This window comes from Branchiostoma belcheri, unplaced genomic scaffold (assembly GCF_001625305.1).
Source record: "Branchiostoma belcheri isolate BF01 breed outbred unplaced genomic scaffold, Haploidv18h27 scaffold69, whole genome shotgun sequence".
NCBI lineage: Eukaryota > Metazoa > Chordata > Leptocardii > Amphioxiformes > Branchiostomatidae > Branchiostoma > Branchiostoma belcheri.
The window spans coordinates 1,455,811-1,468,283 of NW_017804342.1; the positions used below are offsets into that span (position 1 = coordinate 1,455,811).

The window sequence follows — 12,473 nt, forward strand, 5'->3', positions numbered from 1 at the left end:
ATCAGCTGCATGTTTGTACCCTGACAGGTGAGGAGAGGTACTATGTGGAGGTGACGATGAAGGCAGATAACCTGGCCGGCGTGCCCACTCCCACTCAGAACCCACAGAAACGGCCAGTCGTCAGGTGCGACTCCAAAGAAATAGCAGAGAAGGTGAGTTATCAAAGGAAAAAGGTCTATATTTCCTAGAATTTTAAACCTTTTGTTTTCTGGTGAGGTCATGAGGAGGTTTGGACAACAAATACAATTCACTCTCTTCAAATCTAGCTTCTATGTCACAGCAACATGGCAATGCTTGAGACTTGACATTGCATGGCAATAATAGCCCCATATGTAAGTCAAACTAAAAATGCGAAATGAGTATAGCAATCATAGTTCTAAATTTTGTAGATATAGTGAATACTACAATGTATACAGTACATGTCTGTACATGGAACCAAATGAGTTGCCAGCCAACAATGGGCTACAACTTGATTGTTTTATGCATTGTACTGAACAATAATTACAATCATGATGATTATATTTTACAGTACTAATTTTCACTCTTTGCCCCCTCCCACCTGTTTTTTAGGTCGTGAAGCAGATCATGTATGCTAAGAGCCTGTATGATGAACACAGGTTAACCCTTCCACCCTCCAAAGAAGAAGATCCACTAGACTGGGACTACTAGATACCGTAGGGGTAGTCGCCACAAATCAGTACCTTAAGGCCTTCTAATAGGGGTAGTGTTGTTTCCAGAACCGTGCTAAATCGTTCTGAATAGTCCTCGCGTATCCAGAACCGTGTCTACATTCTCAGATACACGGAGACTATCCAGAACTGTGCCTGATCCAAAACCCTAATCCATTCAAGCATAGAACTAGATAGGCAAGGTTCTGGATACAACAGGTAGGGCTTAGAACTACAACCTTGACATGCATTGTAGAGATTAGTCCATTGATCAGTAGTGGCAGATAGAGGGGAAAAAAGTGGAAAATGGTCTTGTTTGAACTTTCGTGTAAGACGAAGAGCTGTACAGTAAACATTGAACATTAAGGAGAAGAACCGAGTTACAATCAGTGTTACAAACATTAGGGCTGTTTTCCCTGCTGCTGTTTTTGTCTAGTATACGGACCTGTGTGCAGTATTATAGTGAGACTAAGTCTTCTTGAAATATGGCATTTGTAAATCTGTATGCCACGAATGTACATGTACATCAGAATTTGGAAGCCTTTCGATGTAAAATGATGTGACAGTTGGGAGACAAGTTATTTACAAGCTGGTATGCCATATACTAAATATATAGGTGTCGCCAAAATGTACTGTACAGAATGTAAAATGTTTAAACTACTGGGTTTTATTCTTCAAGAATCATTTTGGAGGAACATTGTTGACAAATACATGTGATATATGTACACTTAGGGCACAGGTAGGGCATTTGTAAGGGACAATCTAGGTTTTTCTCCACCATCAGAAAAATGAAAAAAATCTGTACTGAACTGTCAAAGCCTTAAGTCTACGAAATGATATACAGTGAACTGCATAATGGTAAAATTTCTTGTGGTTCATTTCTTTGTTGATAAGCTCACTGATATGCAGGCTATATATTAGCAAAATATGCTGTCACAACCTGCATTCTGGTGGAATCTTCGGCCAGTATATATAAGTTGTATATGAAGCTAGTACATGTATGTATTAACAATACTGGAGGTCAGCTATTGTTGCTGTTGGTATGTGCAATATAAAGGAATCATGGACTGTAAACTTTGTCTTTAAATGTTGGTGGGTTATTTTATTAGCGCTACAGCTCACCGTGTTGGTGGTTAAAATAGTAAACAGCTAAACCTCCTTCCAACTTCACAACATCTCTGAATTTTGGACTGTCTGTACTGCAGCCCTCATCAGGTTCAACTGACCAATCACTGTAAGATCACCTGTCATTCACGTGATTGGTCACGTGTCACACACGTGATTGGTCACGTGACATTCACGTGATTGGTCATGTGAACCTGATGAAGACTTAAATGGGGACAGCCAGAAATTTTAGACTTTTTCTTGTGTGAAAGCGATGTTTAGCTGTTTACTGTGTTATTTTGTTGTTCTTTCGATCATTTTGCATGCAATAGCACCGAGGTTGGCAGCAGAATTCCTGCTGGGTCGTGATGAGAGAAATAAAAGTGAAAGAGCAGCAGTTGTTGCTGGTAAACTCTAGTTTAAACCACTCTTCATTCGTAGTTGTCAAAGTAATTTCTCTTGTGTCTACGACATCGTGTTCTGCTTACATTTAGTTTATATCTTTAGACAACTGTCCTAATGCAGTTTTGTTCTTCGTTGTGCAACTCTTTCTTCAAAGAGTCGGCCTAATTCTACAGTTTGTACATCAATACAATCTAATGCATTATACAATCTAATGCATAATCAGATCTTCCTGATTTTTACAGACACCCTCAACTGTCCGTTTGATACATGTATGTGTACTCCAACTATTAGCTCACTTTCAATCCGCTGCCATGCTAGGCCAAGTCCCGGTAAGCCACCTCCACTTGCGAGCCGAGAGGCATCATACAACAAAGTCTGTCTGGAGCTGTATACTTTCCCTCCAAGCGCGTGGACAGCGTCTCGCACCTGTTCCGCCGCCATGCGGAATGATGCGGCATTGCACGTGATGGGCCACATGCTGACAACTTGTAATGCCGACAAGTTGGCAAATGCCTTTGCCAGTGAAGAAATGCTGAGAGCCAACTGGTTCTCGGACAAGTAGATTTCTCGTAGATCCTGTAGGTGAACCAAGCGTTCAGCCATCGCTCTCCCTCCCTCTGTAGTTATTGAGTTCCGATCAAAGTTCAACAATCTGAGATTTTTCAGCTCGGAAAACTTCTCTGAAATCGCCCTTACTCCGTCGTCTCCGATGTTATTGGATTGCATAATGAAGTATTTCAGTTCGCCCAGCAGGTGGAGCCGTGCAGACAGACTTCTTGCTGCTTCAGATGAAATCCCGCAGCTGATAAAGTCTGGATGTTCCGTTCCTTCCAGGTAAGGGAAAAGCTTTACCAGGGTCGCCACATCACTGTCTGACAATTGCAGCCTTGCGAGTGACAGCCCTCTATATTCTTTAGCATTGTCTGTGCTTTTTGGAATGCTCGGCAGTGCCTTTAGAGGTTCTAGCATCGACGAAAAGAACTCGCAATAGTAAATTTAATTATCGTTTTTATATTATAACTGAATGACACTTTTAAGTACTTGTAATGGAATCTGCAATTCAGCCAGTAGGCTGCGAGAGTTTCTTTTCTAATAAACCATTCATTCATTCATTCATTCAATTAGTGTCTCTCTTTTGTTATACATTGTTTATGAAGCAGACCAGATTCCTATTACAGTTAGTAGAACTGTTAGATATTCTCAACACCACCATATGTGAATGTTAACACCACAAACTATGTATGTATCATTTTGCCATACGTTGTACCCGCTACATCTGTTGCACAATAACGTTCTTGTCTTGTCTATGTACAAGTATATGAATAAATCAACATGTTGTGTTTAACGAATCCCTTATACTACTAGTACTAAAGCTTTATACGTTCTTTTGTATATTTAGAGTACATAGACTATATTCCACGCCGTTATGAAACGACTGATCGTCAATATCCCAGTCCGTTCAATAACGTTGATCGTGTAAGATTCGTAGTCTCCACCAGACTCATTTGCAGGCTGAATAAATAGTAGAAAACCTGAATTGGGTATAATTGGCCAGAGGAAGCCAAATTGAACCTCTGTGGTCGGCTACCTTCCTGACCAATCATATTCCCTTCTCATCCCGATTTGTACTATCTATTCAGCCTGCAAAGGAGTCTGGTGGAGACTATAAAAACGAGTCAACGTTTTCCGCATGGACCAAGCTGCATCTTCACCGCGCCTCTTCTGTGTAGCTCCCTGTGGAAGTCATATTCCTGGTCGACGTTGTGTAACGCATCGAAGCGGTTCTCCAAGGGAGGGTTGCGGTCAGAGTTGAGGTTGTCGTTTGGGAAGTAGTGGTAGGGAACCGCCACGTTGTTCTTGTCCTTAAAAAAGGGGAAGAACCCGTAGATGTAGGCGTGGTCACAGAAGGACGTCATCATCAGCACGCTTACGAGACCGATGGTAGGCGTCTTTTTCATGCTCCTCCCAGCTATTTTAGATGCAAGCCTGGCTCCGATTGTAAGAAGGAAGAAAATGAAAAAGGTGGTTATTCGTCGCCAACATTGCATGTGGATAGGCCTTGTGGGTTGTGTTCGCTTTTCAGTTTGGAGGTCGCTGGTACATTTGCGAAATTAATGAGAAATTGCGTAGTGGTAAATGATAGGGTTATAACAACTGTAAGCTGGGTGGACGTTGAATTTACTGAAGGTGAATTATGTAAATAAAATCGTCTTCAATATCTCATAGTCACTGAGAAACAATGTTGGCCAAAGTTCTTAATAGTAAATGTCATGTAATATCTAATAAGTAGGGACAGTAAGAGACTATTCTTCTAGACCTTGAGTTTGAGAAATGCTTTCTCTCTCTCTCTCTCTCTCTCTCTCTCTCTCTCTCTCCCCCTTTCTTTCAATGTTTTAACAGACAATCATGTTACTTACGACATGACGCCAGTCCTCAGCCTATTCTTTGTAACTACCACTGAAAAGGGTAGCTTGTAAACTGGTAAAGCCTTCATGATATATTTTCTCGCTCTGTAGTCCACTAGCAGGACAGAATCCTTCACGTCCTGTAGTCGATTCTCGTACACATCGAGAGATCTGTTTTTTAAATGTGAAGACTCCGCCAGTCGCCGAGGCGTTTTGAGGTTGAGTATTGTCATATTAGTCCGCCCGCCAACGTCCTTCTCGAAACCTATTTATCAACATCATAAGTATTAATAAGGGATAAACATTAATCAATATGGAGTAAACGTGCCAAACTTTCAAATTATATAAATGTAAAATAGTCTCCGCTTGAGAAACAAACTCCGTTCTTTTGTACAAGTCAAGATAGGGGGATCTACAGAGGACTGAAGAATGTACTAACGTTACCTATGCTTTTAAAATTCTACTACAGTATTATACAAGTTTTTAAATGTATTATTGTAATGAAAGATATTACATTTTACACGTGATTAGTGATGTTAGTGGTTTGTAATTTTAGTGTTAAATAGCTGTACTTGGAAGAGACAGTGAGATTCAGTTCCCCTCATAAAGTGTTCTGCAATACTGTAACTTTAAGAATTTAAATAAATAAATTGAAAAACCTCTGAGCACAGGAAGGTCTATCCTGATGACGTAATCCATGGAGTCGATCTCGGCACCACAGCGGCTGCCCAGGAGAACACCGCCGTTGCCCACGACTGCGCATGCGTTGTAGTGACCAATGGGAAGTGCGGGTTTTGTGACGTTGCCCCACTTGTGCTCCTGCAGACGACTTTTGAGGTTCAGTCCCACCGCGGTGATATTTCTGTAAGACAAGTGAGTAGGTATGCCTAAGGCCACAGTAAATATACATGTATAACTAATTTTTATGGAGGACGCGCGCATTAATATGCGCCTGATTTTGGAAAAAAATCAGGCAAAGATGTCTGATGCCATGCCGGAACGTGGATGGCAGATAAATATGAAGAGAGGAGACAAGATAAGGGTCTGTTTTATGTTTTGTCTGTTACTTTCATGTAGTGATGCATTTCATTCCTTTTATATGCGATGATCACTGAATCAAAACCATATGTACTTTTTTGTTTCAGTGACAAGTGGATGTTGTAATAGTTGGCAGTAAACCTACATGTAGCACAATATAGGTATCATTTCTTGTTTAACAAGGATGATGATGTCAAAATTTGGAAATGTAGGGACCTTGTTTTATTATTTGGTCCGCCTTGTTTTTTTCACTCTATCGCATTAGTTTTGGAGTCTGCGAAGGATGTCATCCATGAAATGTACTTTCTGTAGCCTAAGTCACATTTCCAATGGAGCACCTATTGTATCCAGAACCAAGCTCGGGCACAGTTTTGGATAGTACACGCGTATCCAGAACCGTGCCTGGGGCAAATCTACGCTCTTGGATACGAAAAACATTTCCAGAACCGTACCTGATCACAACGCTAACCCACTCAGACAATTAACTAGATAGGCACATATTTTTATACTGAGGCTTCCATACTTGCTCTCTAAAAGTATGGGGAGCCCCGGTGTACAAAAAAGATGGCACCAGCGCTATAATTGTAAAGTACATTGTATATGGGACAAATGAATGAAAATGTACTAATTACATACAGGGATGCCAGAGTATACAGTGCAATTTTACGGAATACAGTGCAATTGTATTACATGTAGTATACAGTGCAATTTTACCATAGTAGAATTGCACTGTATACTAGTAAAATTGCACTGTATTCCGTGAATTACACTGCATTCCGTAAAATTACACTGTATACTCTGGTACCCCTGACATATACGCAGTTAAATTTGACTGACCTAATTTCTTTCAATGCTGTGGCGTTAAACTTCCACGGCGAATCCGGCGCTAAGTTTCCAAATACCCAGTCTGGCTGAGTTGTTGGAGGAAGTGACTGAACCTCCTTGGCGCTAGCAGCTTGCTTAGTGTTCACTTGCTTAAGGAGGTTTAATATGTTTTCAACCTCCTTGCTAGTACTGGTTTCTCCGGTCCTAGTAGGCATCGTGTGATTTGACGTGTTAAGTGGTGACATTTCTCTGTATGTCGAAATAAGACATAAATAATATGTAATAATCTGCTTATTAGTTAACGGCGATTGTTTGTATGCATATTACTGTAGAGACTCCAATGTGGTAGAATCGGCATTGTGACCGGTCGGAGTTGAGGTCTCGACAGAGACTAGAATCAGGATGCTGTCATTGTGTTACTAGGATATTGTTTCCCATTCATAAGTCGTAAATTTCAAGCCAGTTCATTGATCTGGTAATTATAAAGTGGCAGGAATCAAACTTGAAAAGTTCTGACTTTCTCAGCGAATATCTCAATCGGAATCTCTACCGGTACGCATTCGGCTATTCTACTGTATCTGTGACACATATTTACATTATCTAGTCCATGTATGTAAGTATATAATGAAATTTGACTTACCTAACTTCTTTCAAAGATTCTGCTTCAACCTGTGCCGGTGAATCCGGCGCCGAGGTTCCAGATATTCTGTCTGGGGCTGACTGAGTTCTCATGACCTGGGCAAGTGACGGGGTGGGCATCTCGTCGTGTGACGTTTTGATGACTGGTACAACCAATTCTCTGCATGTTAACATAACGACAATGTTTAAAGTTATAAAACTTTTGGTCCAACACAACAAAAGTTCTCTCATCTAGAGCTTTCGACCAGACACTCTGGTCTTCCTCAGTAGACTGACCCAGTGTTGACGTCATACTTCAAATAAGCCACGTGACAAGCTTCACTGGGTCAGTCTACTGAGGAAGACTAGAGTGACTGGTCGAAAGCTCTAGGTGGAGGTCAGTGTGGCCTAACCGTGAACATAAAGTGAATTACAGTACATGTAATACCGATCAAACTATGTGCCACTTTGCGTTCATTACTATATTCCTAGACAAAATATGTTGTCACCTTGATGACATAACCCATATCAGCATGAACGCTGCCAGTACTGCTACACAGATCGCCATGCATCTTAGTGGATTTCTTGGGATTCTCCAGCTTCTGTTGACAGCAGTTGGCGCCATATAGCTGTCAATGAGAACAAATGAAAACAAATGAAAATCAACACTGTTAAGAAATCAAGACCTAATCAACCCCCCTTTTTTTATAATGGAAAAATCACTCCCCTCCACTAACACAAATAAGCATTCCATGCACCACCTTGCGGTTATACTATGATTTGCAGTGTTCTCGGCCATGCATGCCACGCTCATCTCGAGCTCCAAGTACTAGTAAAGTATATCCACAATTGAATAACGTTGGCCTAATACGAAAGAGTACCAATATCCAAAAGACAGAACAAAAACACACGGGAATTACGTGAAAAGTACAAAATCGTTCATGATCATATTGGCACAGTGATACTTTTTTTGGCTCGGAAGTACACCAAAACACGAAGGTGACGTATACATTGCACTGCTTCAGTTCACGTGTCATGTAAACCAGATTACTAAGTATATCCATGACCACAGGTAGGCCAAGCATAACCATTAGCCACCGAAGATCCACTGACAATCATATAGGCTATTATCGGGAGCTGCATACTAGTAGTAGAGATAGACTAATATTTTTAGCCATGTATTAAGTAAATTTCCCCTCTTCAGATATTTGACAAGTAAAGAGAAATTTGTATTCCTTTTAATTTTTGATAAACCTACTCTAGATAATCTCACAGCCGCATATATCCATACAATCACTACTAAGCGAAATGAAGCCGAAAAGAATAGAAATTAGACGTTTACTTACACTCTTATATGTTCATATGTATGTAATGTATATGTTTATGTTCATGTTGTGTACCCATGCGACCTGTACTTAGTTCTGTAGAACACAAATGTACAATAAAGGTCTTCATTCATTCAATATAATAGGTTTGGTAACCAGGCTATGCCACCGTATACAGTATGTAAGACCTGCTTGGAGATTAGTTAAGCCCAAAAAAGTAATAGGAAAACTGACCATAGTGTGAATAGCCGATGTTGTTGGGCCGATTCTTCAGTCTTCTCGGTCACTCTGTGCACCTTGCTGAACAAAAACCGGTTGAACCGTCAGATGAACTCAGATTATAGTGAAGACTGTGAGAAGGTGCCCCGGGCAGGTTTGGTTGACAAAGGGTAAAATTGAATCAGTATACATGGGTAAAATCTAAAGCATTATCCCGACGTGCAGGGCTAGCTAACTTCGAAATTTTTAATACCGTGACAGTTTCTCAGTTCAGTACCCCCTCACTAGTAATAGTATGTGACGGGTAAATCAGCATTCCATGCACTACCTAGCGATTATAGCACGATTTGCAGTGCTTTCAGCCATGTACTAGTATTACATGCGAATCTTATTACCAGTAATATCAAAGCAGATTCTTGGGTGGTACACTGTTGGCTAATTACGTTGCTAATGCTTGTGGGTGACAAGGCAGTCAACATATATCCTTACGATATGTGCATTTTTGTAAGATGCCAAGGTTAACATGACTTATTTTTTCCATGGTTTGAAATATAAATTATACGACAGTTTTCCAAATCTATCTTGTTTTCGTGTCTCTCATTACTACCTGGATGTCTAACCTTCATCAATATTAATTATTTACTTTTGGGACTGTATTTCTGACGCAATGCCATCATGCGGAAAGTACAGTCCCTGCAGCCATGAGGAAAGTGGCTAGTATACGGAAACCTTTGTCGTGTAGATATCTATCAGATTGTGAATAAACAAAGTTTAAAATTCCACATTAAGAACCTTATATCCCTATTTCATGTCAAAAAATGCTAGAAACTTCGAACGAATGGTATTATCAATACTAGCACTATTCACCACTGTATCCAGCATGACTTTGACTTACTACTTAAGTGTTATCGGTCACCAATAGGCAGCCTTTTGTTGGTGTCGAATTACTTGTTGACCACTCTATTTATAAGCATTTTGCGTCTTTGATGTAGCTTCCTCCTGACAACGACGTACGAAACCCTCATACTCTACTACTTGTAGGCACGTCTGGCCAAGTCAAACCACGTGGTAACTGTGACCAATAGGAGGGCGGTTTGCCGTGACGTCAGGTCATTAGTCGCCTACTTCATTTTACCGCGTCTGGTGCTGCTGCCTTTGTCCGTCTCTGTGCCACTTTCTCCCAAATTTCACCCAAATTTTCACCGAATCCCACCGTTTTCTATCACAATGGCCGTAAGAAGCACCAGCAATGAAGAGGGACAACACCATGGTGGCCACAGCTAAGGTAGGTTTCGAGTTTTTCTCGTCGGTACGAGGCTGAATCGAGAGGAAAACAGCAGGTTCGCTTTGTGTAGGCTCCACAGTGTAAGCGTGGGTGGCTTTACTCGCAGAGCGCCTTTCATATTCTCATTTTCACACATCTTCGCCGGCGTATTTGCCGTTTTTACCCGCCGCGTTAGCATTTTAAAGCGAGAATTCACCACAGAAGTGTTCTTTGGTCGGTAGGTGGAAGAGCTGTGGAGAAAAAACGGGAGAAACCCCGGCGATTTTGGAGAAATTCTTGCCGGCGTTTCTGAGAAAGTGTTGTTTTTCGTGTGCTTTAGGTTTCGTTCATTCAAACATGGCTCGGCAGCGCAGGCTTTCCCTACCAACAACTTCCGCTATTTCCGCATTTATCTTAGCTCAGATTCTCCGCTCCTGGCCGGCAAACTGTTGCACAGGCCATGTGCGAAGTCGAATGTATTGTTTGTTGATCAGTTCGCAGGTCGGTTTGAAACAACAAAAGTCACCGCTACGGTATGGCACCGAGCGGTCGCAACAAACAATGGGCTGTTCCAAAAAATAAATGTGGAGGGGGGGTGGAAGAGGTATAAATTGCTGCTGTCTCAAATCCCCCTCTACGATTTTATCCAAATGCCTTGACTCCCTTCATTACTTCATCCGAATATCCGAGTGCTTTATCCCCCTTTTTATTTCATCCAAGTGCTTTATCCCCCTTTCTATTTCATCCAAGTAATGTACCTTGACCCCTTCATAATTTTATCCGAGTGGCTTGACCCCCTTCATAATTTTATCCGAGTGGCTTGACCCCTTCATAATTTTATCCCAGTGGCTAGACCCCTTCATAATTTTATCCGAGTGGCTTGACCCCCTTCATAATTTTATCCGAGTGGCTTGACTCCCTTCATAATTTTATCCGAGTGGCTTGACCCCCTTCTGAATTTTATCCGAGTGGCTTGACCCCTTCATAATTTTATCCGGGCACCTTGACCCCTTCATAATTTTATGCCTCTGCTTCATTTTGCAGTTTTTGAGTTTATGCTTTTTGCAGTGACAGCTAAATGCAAGTTGCCAACATATGCTATATCTTGCAGAATTTGTGTTTCTAGGGTAAATTCAACTACATCGTCTACATGTACATAATTCATAGGTAATGAAAACATTTTGAGGCAAAATTTATACAGTTCCTTAGTCAGTATCAAGTTATTGCCTATAAGGGATACTTTTTTTCAGTTTTTAGTGGCTCAAATCTAAAATTTAGGCCATGACAATCATACATTACAATGTTGCAGGTACCAGATCACTGTGATCTAATTGGTTACTTACAGAGCTGCTGTCAACAGTGTTTGTCAGGCAGAAAATCACTTCCCCGCCTCTTTCCCTCCCTCCCCTATTAACAAGTCATAAATCTTTTGTCACCTCTCTGTCAAACAGCATTATCTACCAGGAACATTCCAGTCATTTTAGGGATGAGGGAATAGTAAACAAACTGATTTCAGTGTTTTTTTTTATCTAAACAGTACAGTACGGGCAATATCTATATAGACCTATGAGATAAGATAGTAGAGATCAGATAGTATAGTCTACTTAGCAACGTATCTTGGTTAAGACTTCTATTTGTACCCCAAATGAAGACACTCTGAGGTTTCTACACTATAGGTTTTAGAATGTTCCAAGTGTTTTTATTTTCACTGTTACCTATCCACCACAATTTTCCGGCAGTTGGGCTAGCACCTTAGGTGATGTGGAATACACCATGTTGTCAAGCAATCTGATTATGTATAAGCCTTGTGACCATTATACATAATCGTAAATTGCCCCTGTGACCTTTATACCTACATAACACTTTAAAGCATAATATAGAATCATATATAAGCCTTGTGACCATTACACATAATCAGTTTACACAACCCTTGTTGTTACGATTATACATGTACATGTACATCATCATATTGGGCAGCTTGCCAGGACAACATGTATATCAATGTACATTATCATACATATCCCTTTCATGTTCAACCACAGAACATATATATATAGGTGGATCACTTTGCCACTCAGAGTACACAATGTACTTGCACACTCAAGTTTTCACAAATTTACATGACAAGCCTTTTAGGGGTACTGGTAACTTGTACTGGTTTTCATCTCCAAAACCAATCTGTCAGATTCTTCATAGACAGTAACAATAGACATAGTTCTTCCCTTCAGGCTTGCTCACATCAGTTGTTTCTCTTTTCTCTGTGAACAGTTCTATGCCATTTCTTGCAATCCTAAAAAATCACAGCATCAGACATTGAGACGTAATTAAGACAGGAGAATGAACAAGATATGGTGTTGGGGCAGAGATAATCTTTTGGGCTCAGAACAAGAGATGGAATGAAGCAAATGCAGCCACGTCTTCTGAACCACACACAGCTTCAGATTTCCAAAACAGTGAAGTACCCTCATCTGCCGAATAAACATACCCCCCGGAATAAACGTACCCCCCGGACAAATCTTCAAAATCAAATAAACATACCCCCGGAATAAACGTACCCCCCGGAAAATTACCAAAATTGACGGGTAACCTGTGTCTCTTGTAC

The 12,473-nt window shown here is 40.8% G+C and overlaps 3 protein-coding genes across 6 annotated transcripts in view; 2 read left to right on the forward strand and 1 right to left on the reverse strand.

The window, feature by feature from the left end:
* LOC109484165 (vacuolar protein sorting-associated protein 13D-like) overlaps positions 1-2,189 on the forward strand; it is a 58,770-nt gene extending 56,581 nt beyond the window's left edge. The window contains 2 exon segments of the mRNA XM_019787393.1: positions 28-152; positions 571-2,189. Of these exon segments, the coding sequence (XP_019642952.1) occupies positions 28-152; positions 571-669 (224 nt within the window). The 3' untranslated portion in view covers positions 670-2,189.
* A 1,584-nt stretch (positions 2,190-3,773) lies between these two features.
* On the reverse strand, positions 3,774-8,862 carry LOC109484147 (CMP-N-acetylneuraminate-poly-alpha-2,8-sialyltransferase-like). Of its 2 annotated transcripts, none has more exons than XM_019787372.1 (7): positions 8,623-8,862; positions 7,573-7,692; positions 7,086-7,244; positions 6,458-6,694; positions 5,242-5,444; positions 4,595-4,847; positions 3,774-4,163 (listed from the first exon to the last, which is right to left on the reverse strand). In XM_019787372.1, exons 2-7 carry the CDS (start codon positions 7,686-7,688, stop codon positions 3,854-3,856), a joined length of 1,278 nt encoding a protein of 425 aa, XP_019642931.1. In that variant the 5' UTR covers positions 7,689-7,692; positions 8,623-8,862; the 3' UTR covers positions 3,774-3,853. The 2 variants fall into 2 exon arrangements, with proteins under 2 accessions (XP_019642931.1, XP_019642932.1); XM_019787373.1 differs by having other exon boundaries at positions 3,814-4,163; positions 6,458-6,649.
* Positions 8,863-9,707: 845 nt separating this feature from the next.
* The window catches only part of LOC109484160 (nucleolin-like), a 39,772-nt gene continuing 37,006 nt past the window's right edge, over positions 9,708-12,473 (forward strand). For 2 of the 3 annotated variants that reach the window (XR_002141062.1, XM_019787388.1), the window contains exon 1: positions 9,708-9,892. Coding sequence is in view for 2 of the 3 variants with exons in the window: in XM_019787388.1 (XP_019642947.1) it covers positions 9,857-9,892 (36 nt within the window). In the remaining variant the exon portion in view is untranslated. The remainder of the gene's footprint in view (positions 9,893-12,473) is intronic. The other variant, XM_019787389.1, reaches the window with a different exon arrangement.